This window comes from Crocodylus siamensis, chromosome 3, assembly GCF_052110815.1.
Source record: "Crocodylus siamensis isolate JL-2025a chromosome 3, ASM5211081v1, whole genome shotgun sequence".
Lineage (NCBI taxonomy): Eukaryota > Metazoa > Chordata > Crocodylia > Crocodylidae > Crocodylus > Crocodylus siamensis.
The window spans coordinates 157966311-157986355 of NC_143397.1; the positions used below are offsets into that span (position 1 = coordinate 157966311).

The 20045-nt window shown below is 40.1% G+C and overlaps 1 protein-coding gene across 4 annotated transcripts in view; it reads left to right on the top strand.

Annotated features, from left to right (window-relative positions):
* RTTN (rotatin) overlaps positions 1-20045 on the top strand; it is a 154887-nt gene that overhangs the window by 58387 nt on the left and 76455 nt on the right. For all 4 annotated transcript variants that reach the window (XR_016441379.1, XM_090039589.1, XM_090039590.1 and 1 more), the window contains exons 20-27: positions 2680-2768; positions 5792-5909; positions 6487-6583; positions 8998-9066; positions 11784-11972; positions 15368-15607; positions 16977-17121; positions 17770-17924. Coding sequence is in view for 3 of the 4 variants with exons in the window: in XM_090039589.1 (XP_089895715.1) it covers positions 2680-2768; positions 5792-5909; positions 6487-6583; positions 8998-9066; positions 11784-11972; positions 15368-15607; positions 16977-17121; positions 17770-17924 (1102 nt within the window). In the remaining variant the exon portion in view is untranslated. The remainder of the gene's footprint in view (positions 1-2679; positions 2769-5791; positions 5910-6486; positions 6584-8997; positions 9067-11783; positions 11973-15367; positions 15608-16976; positions 17122-17769; positions 17925-20045) is intronic.

Sequence of the window (20045 nt, forward strand, 5' to 3'; positions counted from 1 at the left end):
GCTGCAAGTGGCTGCAGCTTCGGGCACTGGCCATGGGGTGCCTGAGGGGCCGCTTTTCCCTCCCCTACGCTCAGTACCAGCTTCTAACCCGCCCCCACTGACAGCCAGGGCCCCACGCTGGCTCTGAGCTCACCTGTCGTGGCTGCGAATGGTGACAGCAGCAATGCAGCCCCTCCACTTGCCACAACAGGCAGTGTTGGCTGCTGCTGTCCGCCCGGAGCTCGCTTGCACGCTGGGCAGCACCCAAAGCTGCAGCCACTTGCAGCCTGCATGGGGCTGCCTGTGCCTGCTCTGGACAGCCCTGCACAGGCCGCAAGCAGCTGCAGCAGGGAGCACTGGCTATGGGGCAGGGAAGGGATGCTTTTCTCTGCACTGGGAAGGAGCAGGGGGAAAAGTTGCGCATGGGGGGGTGGAAAGCAGCCCCCTCCTGTCCCATGGCCGGCACTCCCTGCTGCAGCCACTGGCAGCCCATGTGGGGCTGTCTGGAGCAGGCACGGGCAGCCCCACATGGGCTGCAAGCAGCTGCAGCACCGGGCGCTGGCCACAGGGCGGGCGAGGGGCTGCTTCCCCTGACCCTGTGCTCAGTTTTTCCCTGGGTCACATTTCGCCAGGCTCCTCCCCTGCCCTCTCTATCCCCGCCCTTACCTGTGGTTCCGGCATGAGGTAGCCATGTGGTTCTAGGCCGGAAGCCTCTGCTGGGGCTGCCAGCTGGGGGGCGAGGTCAGATGGGCCCTGCTGTTATGGGACCCGCTGGGCTTACCTTGGGTCCTACTGCCCCTGTTTCTTGTCATTTTTGACAAGAACCAAGAGCAGAGAAATATTAATTTTCTAAATTTTTTTAGGGGCTCTGTGGGCTGGATAGAATAGCCTCGTGGGCTGGTTGCGGCCTGTGGGCCATGTTTTTGCCCACCCCATGTTACATGTATTACACAATTATCTGGTTAAGTGTGCAATTAATTTAGACTGGCTACATGTGCAAATGAACTATAGCACCTTAAAACTATGATACTGCACCTGGGGAGGAAGAACCAGCAGCATACCTACAGGCTGGGAAACTCCCTTCTCGTCGGTACAGAGGCAGAAAAGGATTGTGGAGTCATTACTGATGCCAAAATGAACATGGGCCAACAGTGTGGGGACATGGTCAGGAAGGCCAACCATACCTTGTCATGCATCCACAGATGCATCTCAGGCAGGTCTAAGGAGGTGATACGCCCCCTCTATGCGGCACTGGTCATGCCACAGTTGGAGTGCTGCATCCAGTTCTGGGTGCTGCACTTCAGGAGGAATGTGGACAACATGGAGAGGGTTCAGAGGAGGGCCACCCACATGATCAGGGGGCACCAGGGCAGGCCCTACGAGGACCTGAACCTGTTTGGCCTCCATAAGAGAAGGCTGAGGAGGGATCTAGTGGCCATTCACAAACTAGTCAGAGGGGACCAGCAGGCATTGGGGGACTCCCTGTTCCCCTGAGCACTACCAGGAGTGACTAGGAATAACGGTCACAAGCTGGCCAAGGGTAGATTTAGGCTAGATATTAGGAGGTGCTACTTCACTGTCAGGGCAGCTAGGATCCGGAACCAACTTCCAAGAGAAGTGGTGCTGGCTCCTACCCTGGGGGTCTTTAAGACAAGGCTAGATGAACACCTTACTGGAGTCGTTTAACCCCAGTACTCTTTCCTGCCATGGCAGGGGTTTGGACTTGATGATCTGCTCGGGTCCCTTCCAACCCTACCAACTATGAAACTATGGAAAAGGTCCAACTAGCTATAACATTATTGCTGGAAAATGCGTAATAAATTTATAGCTGGTTTCTATCTAGCTTTAATTTTCATATGTGGCTCTCAGCTGCAGGAGCACTTGCCCACCCCCTCCCAGCTGGGAGCCCCATCAGCAGACATGGCTTCCAGCCACAGGGGTGCTCCACACCACCCCTCTGCTGGGAGACCTCAGCTGCTGTGAAAGCTCACAAGACAAGTATCATTCACATTTTTTAAAAAAATCAAAAAATCTTTTCTTTATATTTTTTCATTTGTCAAATTTCTGCTAGTCTTGCATATGATAATTATGATAAATAACAGGGGTCAAAGCCTAAATTCATTGCGGCTCATAAGACTTTTGTCCTTTATTTAATGGAGCAAGGATTTCATCCACCTTTGTTACATTTGGTTTGTGTTGTAATGCCAAGAGCTATAGTTATGAACCGTTTAAATTGTCTATGATTAAGCCAATATCCAGACCATTTCATACAATAATTGAAGGGGCAGGTAGGTATATTTAGAAGATTTGAAGTAAGATTCAGCAATTTTCACACGAATAGTGATAAATAATAGACCTCATATCATGGTTGTAGGGTGATGTATGAACTAAGTTTATGATTTCTCTTTCCTCAGGCCATCACAATTTGCACATTTTCAGTCTCCATAATGAGGTTAGATATTGAATAGATGTCTATATTTTTCCATAGTGTGCAGAGATCCAAGAGGTTATAGAAAAGCTTGCATTGTTATTGCCTGAGCTATGCTTGTGTGGGAGAGGTTGTAGAATACAAGCTCATAAAAATAACACTGCTCCACAGCATTAAAATAACTTGTGGCCCAACAACCAAAAGCAAAATATAAAGCTGTTGCAGAACTGTCTTGAATCTCTCTGCCCCCTGCCTCCCCCTTTTTCTTCCAGATACTAAGTTGCATGACATCATGAAAAAATGGGGTGTGATAGATAAGATACATGCTTACCTGACTGAATGTGTACACCGGGATGGCAAGGTAAATGTTTGTGCCTGTAAGTGTTCAACAAAAGCAAAAGAACCTTATCCTTCTATTCTCCTAAGCATAATGCACTTTAGAGCATTGCACCTATGCAGAATACAAGCATCTAAGAATCGTCATGCTGTATGTGAAGTCTCTTGTTAAGTTACAATTATGAAAACAGTCTATTACACTGTAATTTAGCTCAGAACCACACTAACGATGCATAAGATTTATCTTAATTTTGATGGGCAGAACTTCTGACCTCTCCCTGATTGAGGACTGAAAAGTAATTTGAAAAGATTCAAACTGTTACACATGATACTGTTAGAGGTTAAATTCTGCCTCTAAAGTCCAGTTCTGAAATAGGTTGCAGTTAATAACCAGCAGGCATTTATTGTAAAGAACGTGTCTCAAGCTTGATTGCAGACAATGTGGATATAAACAAGATAGTGTCCTAAATATTACAAGGCCTGTTGCCTTTCAGATAGGTTCAGTTTCAAGGCAGACTATCTGATGTAAAAAACTGAATAATACTGAAACCTATGTGCTACACCCTTTTTTGCATTCATGATTGTCAGGGTGGACTAGGATGTAGATGATTGATCCAAAGAGCATGTGTTAGAGCAGGGGCTACCATAGAGGACATTGAAGTCAAGCTGGGTCAAGTCGGAGGTCTCAAGCTGGGGGTTGCAAAAGAATCAGGGTCAAGGTAGGCTATTACTTGTCAAGGCTGGAGACACGAACACTCTGGGACAGGGAGGGCAGGAACAATCAGTCACTAGAAGAAGAGGCAGGCAGGTGCAGGGCAAGGATCCAAGCAGGAGTATTGGTTCAGACTAGGTAAGGCACAGGTAGGAACTAGGCAGGAGCAAGGAACAGGTCTAGGGCAGGCAGGAGTTTGGGCAAGGATCAAGGCCTTTAAACCTTGGATAGAGCAGGAATCAAAAGAGGGAATGCATCTGCACCGTACTGCTCTGGATCTGCCCTTGCTGGACTCTCACTCCATGCAGCTGCTAGAGAGAAGAGAAGGGAAAGGTGTAGCAGCCATCTTACATCTCCATGCTTTTATTCTGGGTAGAAAATTAGCTACCCCATTTAAGACATGTACCTTGATTTTGAAAGCCTGTTCTTTTTGAGGGAAGGCAAATGTGATATGCAAGCAAATATGGTATTCCACTGTTGCAGAAAATACCAACAAGCCACTGGCCTGCCACCAGAGGTGGGTTATCTGGGCCATGAGAATCCCCGCAGTTCAGATTTAGCCCATGTAGCCAAAATAATTAGGAGAGGCCTGCTGTAATCAATAGGATGCCACTACCTACAGTAGCTCTAATTGCATTTGTGAGGGCTTCATTCTGTTGGTGTCTAGAAGTGCTCTGGGTGTGCCTCTAAGTTCTTAAACCTGACTTCACTTGCACCCTGCTGCAATGCAGAAGTTAGGTGAGAACTATGCATCTGGCTGGTCCAGTCAGAGCATTTCTGTCCATTCACAGAAACAGAGTTGCGAATGCCTATGGAACTTTCAAGTCAAAGAAGTGCCTAGTACATTTGAAGTGGGGTGGGGGGAGTTTGAGCAGAGGCCTTTTGGGTTGCTGTTTTGATGCCTAGGTAGGAGTCACACGAGCACTTTTAAAAGCTTTAGTGTTTGTGAGATCTGTGGGAGCTTGTCATTACCATTTGTGCTTCTGTTTGGTTGATTGTCTTCTTTTTTTGGCTATATGCCCTGAAGGTGATTGAGAGTTTGAGGTGGGGAGGCAAATGGATTTCCTGTCATAGGAAGTCCTTATCTTTATAATATTAAAAAATGCTTAAACAATACAAAAAGTCTAAATTTACCTACCAAGTGAAGACTTTGAAGAGGTATATGACTGGAACATTTAGCATTTTGCTATGTTATATCAGTCACCTTAACAAGAAAAAAAGAAAGCAATTAGGCAGCTCTGGAGAACGGCATTTTTTATTTGTAGAGTATGTATGAGTAGAAAGTTCCCCATCAGTGTATCTCAACCCTGAGCAAAATTGGCAAGATTCCAGTTGACATTTCAGGGGCATTTTTAAGCTCTTGGATTTTTACCATTATAGTGCATTAAAAGAACTTAATTTACAATAGTTTGTGGGAATGTGTGTTGAAATATAAAAGTATTAAAACTTCTTAAAAGAAAAAAATGTAAGCATCTGTTAGGAAAGGGCGCTTGTGAATAGAAGGGGTTTTTGGGGAAGAGCACAGTTCTTAAGAAACCTTTGGGAGCAGCTAGATACAGTGCTGCAAGTGTTTCTTTCTATTGCACATAAGCAGTATTTTGATCTATTAACTATCAAATGGAATTTTTATCTTTCAGTGATAATAGAGTTCACAAAGCATATCCTTAAATATTGAACTTCAGGCAAACAAAGTAATAGAATAGTGTATTTCTTGATCTGCAAAAAAGATACCAACTTGGTTCCTTTGTATTCCCTGAACAAACTGTGGATATGTGGTGTTCTTACATATTGAAAGAACTTTGGTTCTATTCTGGCTGTTCAACTGTTCTGTTCACCATGAGCAAATAATTTCCTTTACCTGCTCTAAAGTTTCCCCATAAGTCAACCAGGATTGTATAACATTTTGCATCAACAAATAAAAAGGGCTACATAAGGCCATATGTCTTTAGTTCATATATTTTTACAAGATAGAGCTCTATTAACATAAATATGTATCTTTAATAGACTTATTGTCACTCTTTCTGTTTACAGTCATGGGTCTAAAAAAATTGGCCTCTTTGAAACAAACATTCAAAGAGGACTATGGGCTTCAAGAGGCTGGCTCCAGAAAGAGCCTGTTAAACAGTAGAAGAAATTCCATACGACACCCTGCTTTTTTCTGAGGCCAGTGTGATGGCTAACAATTTTATAGGTCTCTCTGATTTGACAATTTTTTATAGGTCTCTCTACTATTGACTTATAAACAGTATACATTTTTTGTAGGATGGCAGTTTTCTCCTAGTCCTAAGGAACTGGATAGAGAGAAATCTAGATTAATATTGCTTTTCCCCCTGCAGGTCATGGAATGTATAGTCTTACCGTGTCTTACACTTTTACGAAAGCTTGTATATGCTGATCCAGTGACACGTCTGTCATTAACACAGCAGCCTGCTGTCCTGCTCATGCTATTCAGAGGTGACTTAGAAAAACTTCTATTGATAATACATCTTTATGTTTAAAATATGATTAGATTTTTACTAGGAAAAAATGTTTAAGGATGTTGGGTTGGTGGTTTGGTGATATAGTTCAGGGGGTTCCAACCCCCAGGCTGTGGCGTGGTGCTGGGCCACAAAAGGTTGACTGCCAGTCCTCACTCAAGAGGGCTCACTGCCAGACCGGAAGTGACCGCAGACCAGCAAACTGTAGACTGGAGATGACTGGCATATTGTGCACTGGCAGCCAACCCTTTTTTATACTGAGTATAAATACTGAGTATAAAAAAGGGTTTGCTACCTGCCCACAGTATGCTGGCCACTTCTGGTCTGTGGCTTGCCGGTCCTCAGCCTAAAAAGGTTGAGAACTCCTGATGTAGTTACTTCAGATGGCATTGCATTTTAAACAGTTAGTTCATTTGTTCTTTTAAGTTATAAATTTTTTTCCCCTTGAAGTTGATGGCAAAATTGCTACTGAAGTCAATGATGCAGAATTTTATATATTATCAAATGCTAGTGCCTTCTTAGAGTACATTTTAAATATACTTTGTTTTATTCAGTATCCTTGATATTCCAAGATAATTGCGCTGTCCTGACTGAAACTGCAGTATTGCTTTTTCTTCTGTTGTTTGATGAAGTGTCAAGAAAAGAAACATGGTAACGTATAGGGTTTTCTTTTTTTTTTTAAATTCTATACCTGAAAATACCTTTTTACCAGAATTAGGATTTTTTTTGACAGCAGTAAATGCAAAAGCAAATCCTTTTAGTCACAATTTATGCATTTCCCAAATTTGTATTTTTTTGACATTGGATAAATATCCAGTGATGTAAGGCCAGTTCTAAAGCCCAATCATATATTATGGTATTTCTTTCTTGATGTCGGTGTATTTCAGATTAAGTTCTAAAGGGTGACATTATGCTTCTGAAATTAGACATTTTTGCCCATGTAGTGTCAACCGTATTGATTTAGCTGTTAAGTAAATGAAAACTTTTTATATTATCTACCTTGACAACACATTCTATGATCATAAAATCATAGAAAATTATGGTTGGAACAGACCTCGGGTCATCTAGTCCAACCCCCTGCTCAAAGCAGGATCATCACCACCTAGATCATCCAAAGCTATGATCATCCATGCAGTAGTTTCTAATGGAAATATAACCACTTTAATGGCTTGATAAACTCTTTGATCATGTTTGTACAGTGTCTAGTACACTGGTGTCCTTATATTACTGAGGCCTCTATAGTTGCTACCACAATGTAAATACTTGATTAGAAGTCAGTAATCATCAACAGTTTTATCAGTATTATTGCAAAAGTTCTTGTTGTGTGATAACATACCCTTTTCGTAACGACAAACCTCAGTTGAACATACCCTCTTCGTAAAGGCAAACCTCAGTAGGAAGGTCTGGGTGCAGACAAATGTAGCATTTGAAATGTTTCCAAGTGTAAAGGACTCTGAAGTGTTTACGAAATATAGCATTTCAGCTGCCAGACGTACAGGTTCTGTTCTACCCCTGGCTGGAGCATTTTAAAATCCTTGCAGCTGCCAGCAACTCTGCCGTCTCCAACCAGAGGGCGCTGTAGATGGCTGTAGTGACTAGTGGCTCCAGACTTGTGGCCTGAAGCACTCTGAGTGCTAGAGCAGCTGGGATCCAGCTGAGCAGTCTGTAAGGCTGTCTGTCAAGCCCCTGCCACATGTTATATTTTTGGTGCAATTAATGTATTAATCATGCTATAAATCACAACTGTCCATACATTCCTACAATTTATGGCATTATAAAATGGCAAACCAGCCACAAAGATATTTTTAGAAAGCATAACAACTTAGTGGCTGCTTTGTATGGCTCCATAAATTGAACATGTGACATGCCCCATCATCCTAATGTTGACAGTCAGCTGATCGTCACCACTAGGACCTGGGCAGCCCAGGGTCTGAAATCTGTCTGTTTGCTGCCCTGGTTCCAATACTGACAGCTGATTGTCATCATCAGGATGTGAGCTTGCCAGAACCCAGGAACTTAAGGAGCCTTGCCTGCGCACAATCTTTAAAGCTTTTTAAGGTGTTGGACCTTAGCAAGCTTCAAGGCTTGGGGCAGCTCTGGGATCTGGCATACAGCCCCCCTCTGCCTGATCTTGAGAATCAAACAGAAGATAACCTGGGTCTGAACCAGGACCGGGGCTGGCAGATGCTGAATTCCAACACTCAGGTGAGTGGGCTAGGGGCAGCTTTGGATCCCAAACTTGACTTCCCTCTGCTTTATCCCTGTGGGATGCCTGAGGTTAATTTCCCATGCAGCTGAGGTTAATTCCCAGATTTGTGTGACCTGCCATGCACATATGGCATGGCAGGTCATGCAGTTCGGGGAATGGGGCATAAAATTCCTCCAACCCCAGTCATGCAACTGACTTAACATCTGCCAGCAGCCTCAGATGATTCATACTGCTCTTCCTTTCTTCCCTGTGGAGTGTGAAGGCAGGGGAGAGTGGAGTACTCTTGGATTATTAAGGAGCTATGAGATCCCTGTTCTCATGCAGACATAGTAAGAAGCAAAATGCTTCAAAATAGCTTCATTTCAAGAGGTGTATTGGAGCACTTGGGCTACTTTTGGACACTTCAAAACTGGTTGAAATGCTTCATTTTCTGTTTCTTAATATTGAAAGAAAATATGGACATACTGACACATTGTAGTAGTTGTCCTGTCTAAAAAAACTGATGTTATTACAAAATAAAAGCTTTAAGTCTTTCAGTGCTTAAAACTCACTGGGAGAAAAGTTAGTATTCTCTTACAGTTTATATATTTAAAACTTATTGGAAAGAGTTGCTACTTCTGTCCTTCCTCATAGTAAAGCAATTTAAACTGAGCATAATGCTTTTGTATATCATTTTACTTTTATACAGCACACACATACAACATATATTCTATAAGCTAATAGGATGGATGATGAATCAATCCATAGGCAGCAAGAACTGACTATTAATTCTGGGTAATAAAGTACAGTAGAGACTTAGTAAAAAATCCACAGCTAAAATCAGGTCCTAATAGATATAAATATATTTTTCTTCCAGGGCCAGTATATCCAGTGATATATATTCTAGCCAACTGACCTTTAGTTTGCCTGTTGCTGTTGTTAGACGGTGAGTTTCTTTACAATCAATTTTATTTCTTTCTATATTCTGTTAGCCAATGATGGAAGGATTTCTAAGACATAAATGAAAAATGCAAAGGAATCTTACTACCCTGTACATTTTTAAAATTCACATAAATACTGATTGTAGTTGCTGGTCTCTCTTGCATTTCCATTAAAAGCTTAAAATGCCATCAGGAGGTTTTCTTGTTCAAAACTTTTTGTTTATAAAATATAAAACAGTTATACTGTATAGTCATATAAAGTGCACTAGTGAAATTAGATGGTGTAACTGTACTAAAAGCAGTTAAAAGTGAAGTTAAACAAAAATTCAAATTAACAATCATTTTATGATGATTTAGCCCAGTTTGTTTACTTGCTCATTTGCAGTGGGTCTCCAAGTCATTTGTGTCATTTTTTTTCTGCTTTTACGAAGTAGGTTTACACAAGTGATTATTTTTAAATGAATCGGTATGCAAGAGAAACTTGTTTATTCAGGGAAGTTAGTGCATATTAAACTTGAGAATTTGCCATTTATTAGTGATTCTTCACTAACTCCCATCACGATCGTTAAGAGAGCTTTTGTGCCTTAGAATGTAAATTGGAGCCATAGGTTTAAGTACACTAACTTCCCTTTGCAGACTTATGATGAGACCCTCTTCTGCAAGTTTAGATACAGAACTAAGGTACAGCTACAATTCTCTTAATTACTATTACCCAGGTTAAAAAAGAGGCAAGAGACAAATCAATAGCCTGACTTTAATTATCTTACCCCAAAGCACACAAACGTACAACTATTCCAATGCCTTTCTAGCTATCCACATCAATATACAAATTTTCACTTACATCAGCTGGAAAGACTCAGGAAGATGGTATTGTGCAGACTGGCAGCAGGTCTTATTGAATTTTTAGAGCTCTCCAATTTTCCCTCCAGTCTGTACCTTACACTTACATGGCTCATTCTAATATAAATGTTTGGTTTTATTCTGTTGTCTTTGCTTTACTAAAACTTTTGTGACTGAACTGAACCAGTTCTCCTAGGAACTGGGAAGGTGTCAGCTAGGTGGGATTTATGTGCCTGTTAAAATTATGATTCCAGAAGAGATAATTTCTTATCTGTTTTCTTTACCATCATGGAATGTTGCTTGCCACCTTCTTGTCTTTTAACCTTAGTTTATGATCTTCACTGATAAGGCTGCTTTGTTTCACAGCTCATCCAAGAAATACGTATCTGTTATAACCAAGCAGTATCCAACACATATGGTTACATTAATTACTACTACGAATGTATTTAAGTTAAAGCTGTGTTTATTTGGATGACCTAATTTAAGGTCGTCTTGTATAATTCCCTGTATCAGGCCTTGTGCTTTGTTTGTTTGTTCTGGTTTCATTGGACTTGTGAACTACTTTCTTTCCTTTGCTTACCAGCTTAGGTGGTATGTCTGAGGGTAACTGTGATCACTCAGATATAGGCTTTTGGGGTCTCGTGTTTTAGCCACACTTCTGCATCGAGACGTATTGAAAATGGCCATGACTGGCAACAAGTGATTATATTGTTGTCTCATAAGATTCTGATTAGCTGCACATAATCAGTTCTTTTAATCAGAAGATAAAATAGGAAGATGGGTTGTTACTTTAACTACTGCAAGTGCTTTTAAAAAATGCCAGTTATCCACATCTGGCCTAGACAGTTACTGGTGGCCTTGACTAATAGACGTTAATCTGCTTTCCCACGCTACTGCTTATTCATGTATATATTGAATATTTCAATCTATGTAAGTTAAACTGCATATTATCCATAATATGGGCTTATTAGGTCCACACTGTACACTTGTGATTGTGCTGTCTGCAGCCTACATCTTTACTAAAAGTATTCTTCCCCCCCCACCTATCTTGAGCCCCTTATTCTGAATCTTTTCCCCAAAAAACTTTAATTATATTGGGAAATTTATATTCTCTTCATATTTGCTGCATGGCATACTGGTAGAAAAATATTCTCAGAAGCAAAAATCCAAAATAATATTTACTGGTGGAAACAAAACATCTATCTTGATGTAAACCCCCTCCAGGTGTGCAGATAAAGGCATGATGGGATATAATGTGTGATTCACACAAGGGCTCCCCCTGTACTGGCAAGAAGCAAGCTCCTGCAGCTGTGAGCCCTCTCTCTTGAGGGGCTTCTAGCCGTGGGGCTGCTTCACACATCCCCGGGGCTGAGAGATCACCAGGGGTTTCATGCACCCCCAAGTCTGGGGGATTGTAGGCGCTATGTTCCCTTGGGTTTGGGGTTTCATGCACCCCTGAGCCTGGGGGATTGTGGTTGCCATGATCCAGCAGACCTGGGGGGGTTTCACACTGGGCATGGTGCATCCCTGTGGCTGGGAGCCCTGTCAGTTGGCAGGGCTCCCAGCGACAGGGTAGAGCCTGCTACATGTACAAATGTAAAGCTAGATAGTAACCGGCTATAAAGTTAGCACATATTTTTGAGACCTAACCTTATAGTTGGTTGGAGCTTTTTGTTATGATATCTATTTTGCACATGTAGCTGGTCTCAGGGTAATTGCAGAATTAACCAGTTAATTGTATGATACCTGTAAGGTGTAGAGGAGACCTTACTGAACTTATAGGGGTAGAGTGTTGTGGCTGTGATGGCAGAAAGAAGAATTCATTTGAAGTTCAATGTATCTGTTAAGTAATAAAAATGTGACTTTCTGAATTTCTCTAAAGGTATCATGTTCCAGTTATAGTAACTACTCATCATGCTGTTAGCCCAAACATTCTTGTCTTGCCAATATCTGTTGAATGCTTGAACTTCAAGCCTGTATCAGACATGCTGAAGATGGCTTGGAATCTGTCCTGGTACCATGGGATTGATAATGTGTTGCAACTGCTGAACTATGAAACCGAAGCACAAGTGTAAGCCATTGCATCTCTATTTTAAAAGTTAATATAAATGATGTTTAGCTTTCCTTCACAATTAGCTTTGCAACTTCGTTGCTTGGTTGTCCAGACTTTTTATGATTCAGGATTACTATCTTGTCTTTTTGGGGGTTTTTTCAATGAAAAAGATCATATCTCAGTTGATGGTAGAGAATATTTCCATGGGTTGTTAGCTTATTAGATTTCAGTTTCACACAAAATCTAGAGCCTAATTCTACTCCTAGTGATATTGATGAGGAGACTCCTTTGATTTCAGTAAAAGCAGATTAAATCTGAAATCCACATATTCTGGTATTGTCACCTCCTTCTTGGTTTTAGTTGCTTTTTTCTGCATCTATGTCATTTTAAGTAACAATAGATCAACATTTATTTGCAACAAAAATTCCTTAACTATTTCCTTTATGGACAGTAAGCACCATGTTGGTTCATCAAGAAATTGCCCTTTGTATCTTTGAATTGTGGTTTAACACAGCTTTTAAATGTGCTTTGGTTAGCAATGTTTTAAAATATTTTGCAGTTACTGTGACATACCTTGAATCTGGACATGTTCAGATGCATCTTTTGAGAGATGCTCCCAGAGTGTTCTCACTCCTTCAGACGTGCCCTTCAGTCCCAAACCCTTCTGTACTGCCTGCTGCTTAACCACTGAGAGCAGACAGGTGCTCCATAGACCACCTCCCTGATCCATGGTGTTGCAGCTTTGCCTGCCTCACCCAGCTTTTGCCAGGTCTTAGCAGAGGGAATTTTGCCAGCTAGAAGAATCACACTCTTGTCCAGCTGCATGCTCAGAAGGAATCAGTCCCCCCTTTCTTGGAAAAGGCCTCTCTGTATGGTCAAATGCTCTGAAATCACCTTTACTACTAATGATAGTAAGTTATAAAAGACAATGAAAAGATTTATTTATAAAACCAAGAGCAAATAAAAGAAATCAGTAGCCATTTGTTGAAATGTTGACAGAGAAATAAGAATAAACAAGGAAATATTAGAACAATAATTTGGTTTTACCCCGCATCTTAAACCTAAGAATGCAGCTTCTCCTTAGCTCAGCAGGTTAAAAAGCAGCCTCTGACCTTCCTGTCAAGGTTTCTGGTAATTCCTCCTGTCAGCTAGAATATCCAGCTTACTGGCTGAGGCACCAAAGCACTTCATGGCAAGGCTTAATTATAGTTTCTTATCTTGCTATTTATACGCATTATCCACTAGATTCCTGGGAAGCCCATGCTGTGCATATAACTTCTTGCCCCCTGATGGTGTATTTTATTTTCCACAACTTCTCTCAAGTGTAAGGGAGAATGCTTAAGTTATTCTTTGCACTACCTAAATGGTTTTGGCTAAAACATGAAACAAAAAAATTACATTAATAACAAATACCACAATTCATATAGACATAATGATAAGGCTAAATACAATCTGATGTGACTTATACGTAAAGACTACATACACTTCATCAGTAAAACAAATTCAAGAAAACATCCATGACATTCCATAAGCACTTCAAAATATTGTAGGTTCATGACTGTGGGGTGGGGTCAATAAAAACACTAGGTCAGTTGGCCATTCAAATATTATCAGATAATGGTCAAACATATTAAGCATTAATTTATTCACACTATGAAGAGGGAGAACTTAATCTTTAGTAGGTAAGTGCTTATGTTAAGTACAAAAAAGTTGGTTTCACAGTAACAGGTAACTATAATGTTTAATTGTAAAAAAAATTGTAATGAATTTTTGTAAGTGTCTGTGTTACGCTGGTGCAAATGCATATGTATAATCAAGACAACAATTATAAAAATAACAAATTAAATTAAACATATAAAATGTGGCAATCATAAAAAGACAAAAGTCAGTTTTTAAAATGCAATTAGGATAAATTAGCGGGAGACTAATTCTTCAAGTATTTTGCTGCTTGCATTTGGAGATGCTTGCAATCACAGGAGATGGCTATGATGCTGCTTTTGGTTCTTCTGTCAGCACAGAGTAGCTCTGGAAGTCCTGTATGGCTTAATGGTAGGGTGACCATATGGGACAATGTGGTCAGCTGACCAGTCAGTTGACATTATTCCACTGGTCCATTGACTGGCTTATCAACCCTACTTTTCAGATCTTGACTAGCCCAGTTGTACTTAAGGGACATATGAGCACTTTTAGTTGTAGAAGTTGTTTCATTATATATATATTCATATCATGATGATTTTTTTCAGCCTTGTTTTGTGCTTTAGAGAATTTAGCAAGTTGCATCTAACATAGGATATCTTATTAGGCACCTTGAGACCATAATCCATAACCCATGCCTATGAATAGAGGAGAAACAAATCCCATTTTTGGTGATGTAGTATAACCAGAAATGTATTTGGATTGAGCTGTCTAGGAGCATAACAAATTGTTCTCTGGTTGCATCTTGTAAAAGGTCAAATATGTGTGGAAAGGGTTTGGTTTTTAGTTCATTTTTGAAATGTCCATACCATAAAAATTACCACCAAAATAGTACAGTAGAATGTTGATTGTCTGGAATAATTGGTGTCACTACTTCAAATTATTCATTTTTCCTGGAGTCTGTGCTGCTGCTTGAGCAGCTTTAGAGTCCCAGGGCTGTTCAAGCTACTGTGGCAGCAGGGTCGCCACAGGTCTGCCTGACAGCTCATGATTGGGTGGGTGATCTGGGAGCTAGCCACTCTCTGCATGAATCAGAATGTGAGGAGGAAGGTCAGGGGGCCTTGCAGTTGATTGACATTATATATAAGTAGATTGATTTAGTTCCAGCTGAGAAACCAGTGCTTTCACTGGGTATTATAAATGGACTACTGCATAGACAGCTGCTTTAGGTCAATAGACCAGTTAAGATCATTAAGGATTTATTTGGGTTGTACAAGAGTGTATTCTTTTTGCAAACTCCATCTATTTTAGAACACCTGAAACAAGACTCAGAGCTCCTAAAACAAACAAACAAACAACCCCCCCAAAAAAACTTAAACACAAATGCACCACCCTCATGTCCCCTCCCATCATGCATACTGCTTTGTCATCTGTCTAGTCTTATTTATTCTGAGTGTTCTTAAGTAAATACAAAAACTAAATTCCTTTCTATGTAGTCTACTGAATACAGAAATAGTGTTTGTGTAATGGGAAAATGTCTGCATTGTATACTTAGTTTCTGCATGATCTTTCAAATAGCTTCCTGATAAGAGCCAGCATTTAAAAACAAGCAAATAAACCACTGAAGTTTTAAAAGGTTATTAAGAAAAAAATTATTAAAACTACTAGTTTACTTCCTTATTAGAAATAGGAAGAAAATGATTAAATCAGTGCCTATTGAAATCATTTAAAGAGATTCAGGTTGTTAACTGTCCCTGTATTCCTTTATTTCTTTTCAGGTTTTTAGACGCATTAAAGCTATCCTCAGAAGACATTCTCACATTGAAGATAACACACACAGCCAGTGGACTGCAGGATTGTCTTAATTCAATTGTTCAAGCAGTGTCCCACAGGGAAGTTAGGGCTGCTGTCACTAGGATGAGTTTTTATATTTTAAATGACAGGCTTACTTTAAAATTCAGTACTGGGTCTTGTGGGGCCACTTTGAAGTGCTTGGCTTGGCAAACAGCATTAAACAGGTAAGTGTCAATGCAAGACATGTAACAAGTTAGGAAGGAGTACCTCATAATGATATATTATGTGAAAAAAGAACACATTTTAAAACAATATTATTTAGATTGAAAAGTCATGTTCCTAAGATTTAGGAAATGCTAGTTTTGTGAATAACCCATGTGGGGAAGGTATGAGATATAGGTAGCTAGGGGATTGCAATGCTAAGGCAGATGCTGGATCTGAAAGAATTATGTGGGTATTTCAGTTAAGAAGTCTTTTCTTTATCCTGGGAACTGTTGGAGATATGGATCTCAAGGAACTCTGGCTCTCTTGTCATCTAATGGAAGAGCTCCTGTTCCATGTGTTTACTCAGAGGAAAGATGGGATGATGAGACCATCTAGGCCCTTTCCTCACTCTGTGGAGCAGGCAGAAGTAGTTATGGGGAGAGTCTTGTTTCTTTCTCCCTCCATACATGCAGGATAATTTTGGTGACTGACGCCATGTCTACACGAGACGTTGTGTCACTGTTGCTTGTTGCTACGGCAACATAGTGTCAGCAGGCATGAACTGTGGCACAGACACTACAGTGCAGTAGCATGGGAAAAAACCCATGTGGCATCAGGACTGTGTATTAATACTGGTTGCTGCCCAGTCAGTTGGCACTTGCTTAAGCAAGTTTTAAATTACTGCACAGTAACAACTGCGCAGTTTCGTGCATGTGTAGATGCTCCCTGAGAGATGCAACATCTAATGCTGTGTTGCTGGTTTGACAACAATATTTACATGTCTCAGATGAATTAATTTTGGAATGCTGCCAAAATGTTCTTCAGGAGCACATACATGCAAGAGGGGAAATGATGATTTTTTCCCCCTTTAAATCTTAATGGAATACTGTAGGCATTTCTTTACCCTGAGGCCAATATCCTTCTAAAAAATTGTTTTAGAAGCTTGCTGCAAGCAGTTGAAGTATCAGGATTAATTTTTTGTTTTTGAGGAGGTTATAAGAAACACAATGTAAAGTTTAGGATATGGGAAAGACATTGGTTTTGTTTGTGAAGTAGGTAACATTTATATTTCGAAAACAGCAATATTTCTGTAATTTAGGTGTTTTACTTATTTTAAGTAAGTTTATTGAAAACTTATGCAAATGACGGCTCTTTTAGTGAAAAAAAGTCAGATAATTTAGAGCTGCACTTTTCCCAGTAGTTAAATTAGTGAAGTTTGATCTATCTTTAGTCCTGTTCAGACATCTAAATTTAACACTTCCTATGGAGAGCTCAATACATCTGTTTATGTGTAAGTATTTTTTATCATGTTAGTGGAACTTGGTATTTCAAGTAATGCCCTTTAGACATGAACATGAGACATGAACATGATGAACTTTTGTACTAAAGGTTTCTGCAAGTTCTCCCAGCTTCTACAGAAGATGAGGAACTTCTGACAGATGTCATAAGTTTTCTAAGCAAGTTGCTTAGGGCACAGAAGAGGAGTTTGGAGGTGGATCATTTAAAATGGATCTTGGAGACACTGCTTAAAAATGTAAGTATACACCTGGGAAAATGTATTGCTTGTGGACTGTACAAAATGCCATCTGTGAAACCAACCACAGATGAAGGTTTGAAAAGTGTTTTGATTGGTGTATGTGTTCACGAACAAATGTACAGATTGTGTGTAATGTCAGAGTTGCAATACAATAAAATAACTTGCATAACTCTCTGTGTATTTGCTTGATCATATTACTTCATAATACATAATATTATGCTTTAAAATCAGAACAAGTTTTCAATACTAAAAACATACTTAAAAGGCTTTGTACAGATTTCAGTTTCTCCTGAGAGAGTTGCTGTTCTCCTAGAAGAAACCATGTGTGTAGAGATGCTCAGGCTTTTTCTCAGAGTAACAATGGCCACTTCAGGAGAAAAATAACCTGGGAACAGCCAGGGTTCCCAGAGTTTCCCTAGGAGTGCTGTTAGCCTGATACCAAAGTACTAGAAAATTATTAATCTCGGGTTTGGTATTTTTGTTTTGTTTGGTTTTGTTTGGTTTTTAAAATAATACTTGTTAATGACATCCTCAGACTTCACCATAACTTGTTACTAGTTGAATAGAAAATTTTCAATAGATTGTGTATTGTACTAGGAAACACATTCTGCAATGTTTGAATGTTTTCATGGTTCTTCTTTTTAGAATCCAACTTCATTACTAGATCTTCTTGTGCGACCAGAATCCCAGGTACAGGATGAAAAAGATAATGTACAGACTACTATCAGGCAACGATTGGAGAAAGAACTCATCGGTCTCTCTAACACCTTGCTGTTCTGCTTCATGTCAGTTACTGACAGGTATAGTATAAAAGCATCTGTTCACATAAGGCAGGACTTGGGAGTATAGTAGCTAGAAACCCTTAAAATATTGGGTGTCAAGAATGCTTCTGTAATCATATGAAAATACTGCACCTGCTGAGTTTCTATGCGGACTTGTAAAAAAAAAAAAAAAAAAGGACTCTTGCCACTAAACTCATCAGCAGTATCAAAGATACAGCTCATGGACAGGATCCAGCGTACAGAGCCACCTAATCTGGTTCCTGGTGCTGGCTCACATGGGACCAGTCCTGAACAGTCCTCTCCCCTCCCTCTCTGTGCCCCCCCCATGCTGGATCCAGTACCTGAGGTGTGTATTCTGCCTAGTCTGGGATCCAGGCTGTATGCAGCACCTGCTCCAGCTGATCTGGGGGAGGTGCAGTAGGCAATGCTGGTCCCAGAAGGTGGAGAGGAGGCTCAGTTAGTCCAGTGCCTCCTTCAGCTAGTTCAGGACCCATACTGCACACAGCATCTGCTTTGGACCAACCAGAATGGGTGCCACATGTGGCTTGCATCCAGATCTGGCTGCAGCAGGCACCTTGTGTTCTGGATCTAGCATGGGGAGGGTTGGGGGGTGGAGGGGGCATAGGCCTGACCTCGTCTGTGGGGCTGGCCCCACGCCATTTGTCCAGCCCGTGAATGAGTCCTGCATTGCTCATAAGGTCAAATGATTTTCACACCTCTGACATACATAAACGTGTGGTACCGCTTAACATTGAACAGACTAAAATAAAAAGACAGTTGACTAAATCAGTCAGAAATTCTGAGTTCTGATATCTTATAGGTTTGGCTGCTATTTTAAACTATCTTATTGCTACAAGATTAATAACTTTTGTGTAAATTGGCTCACAGCAGCCTGCCTTTTTGACATGCCTTGTCTGTCTCGATGCAAGTTTTAAAAATATCAGCAGTACATTGCTAGTAGGTGGAATAAGGTAACTTTCTGTATACTGATATTTTGCAATTATGCTCTCAGCTGTGTCAGAAATAGAGCTGTTTATGTTTTGAAAAGCCCATAAAAGTCATGGTAAAATTTCTATTTATTTACTTCGATAGGTTGGAATGAGGTTTTTAGGCAGTTGTATATACGTTAGGATTAACAACATTTCTGTAATTAAAAATGTTAGAAATTGATAGAGAGTGTTTTACCTAAAATTCATTGAAACTGGTACACCGAATCCAGTTGCTTAGGTTATTTATTATGACTTTCTTACAGATTATATTGTTTTAATCTTTCCAAACCTTTCTTCTATTGTGTTATATATTTAAAGACAGATATGTGAATGACTGATACGATGAACACTTCTTGAAGGGCACTGTTTCAAATCTAGACTACTTTTTATATACTTAATAGTTATAACTAATGAATCTACTAAACTTCAAGAATCAAGCTAAAAGATACTGCTGTACTTACTTGAATGTAAGATGACCCAGAATATAAGACAACTCCCCCAAAATTAGATTCGATATTCAGTGTGTTTGCCCAATATGAGCCATGTTTTCTATAAACATGCTCAGTGTTGGCTAAAGTTATTTAATCAACTTTATAGTTGGTTTCTATTAGTGAGTGCATGCTGCTTTTACCAGCAGTTGAACACTACGCAATATATTTAATGAGGTTTCCTTGTATGCAAACGTAAGGCATTTTTTCCTATGCTGATTGGGGAGAAAACGTCATCTGATAATCAATTTATAGTATTTGAAATTATTAATCACTGATTTAACATTTGGTGTTTGGACGTGCATACAAGTGTATGCATACCATGCCATGTGTGTTGGGCACCTCTGTCTTAAACGCTAAGCATCTCTGAACTCATTATTTTGCCTAAGTATATGTACAAAGGCTCTTAATCAAAATATGTCTAAAAACATGACTGAAAATAATTAAAATCACCATCTAATTACACATTTGCATAGAGAGCAAATCTGAAAAAGAAGGATTAGAAAATTGTGTCACTACAAATGGGAGCATGGTCCAAACTGTTCTACAATTTTTAGTTGATGTCTAGCTTGGAAGCTCTCTAACTACAGGAAATCTCTCTAACACTTTGATTTTAGAATGGATTTAAATGCATTGAGCTTTGTCATTTTCTTTATGTTATA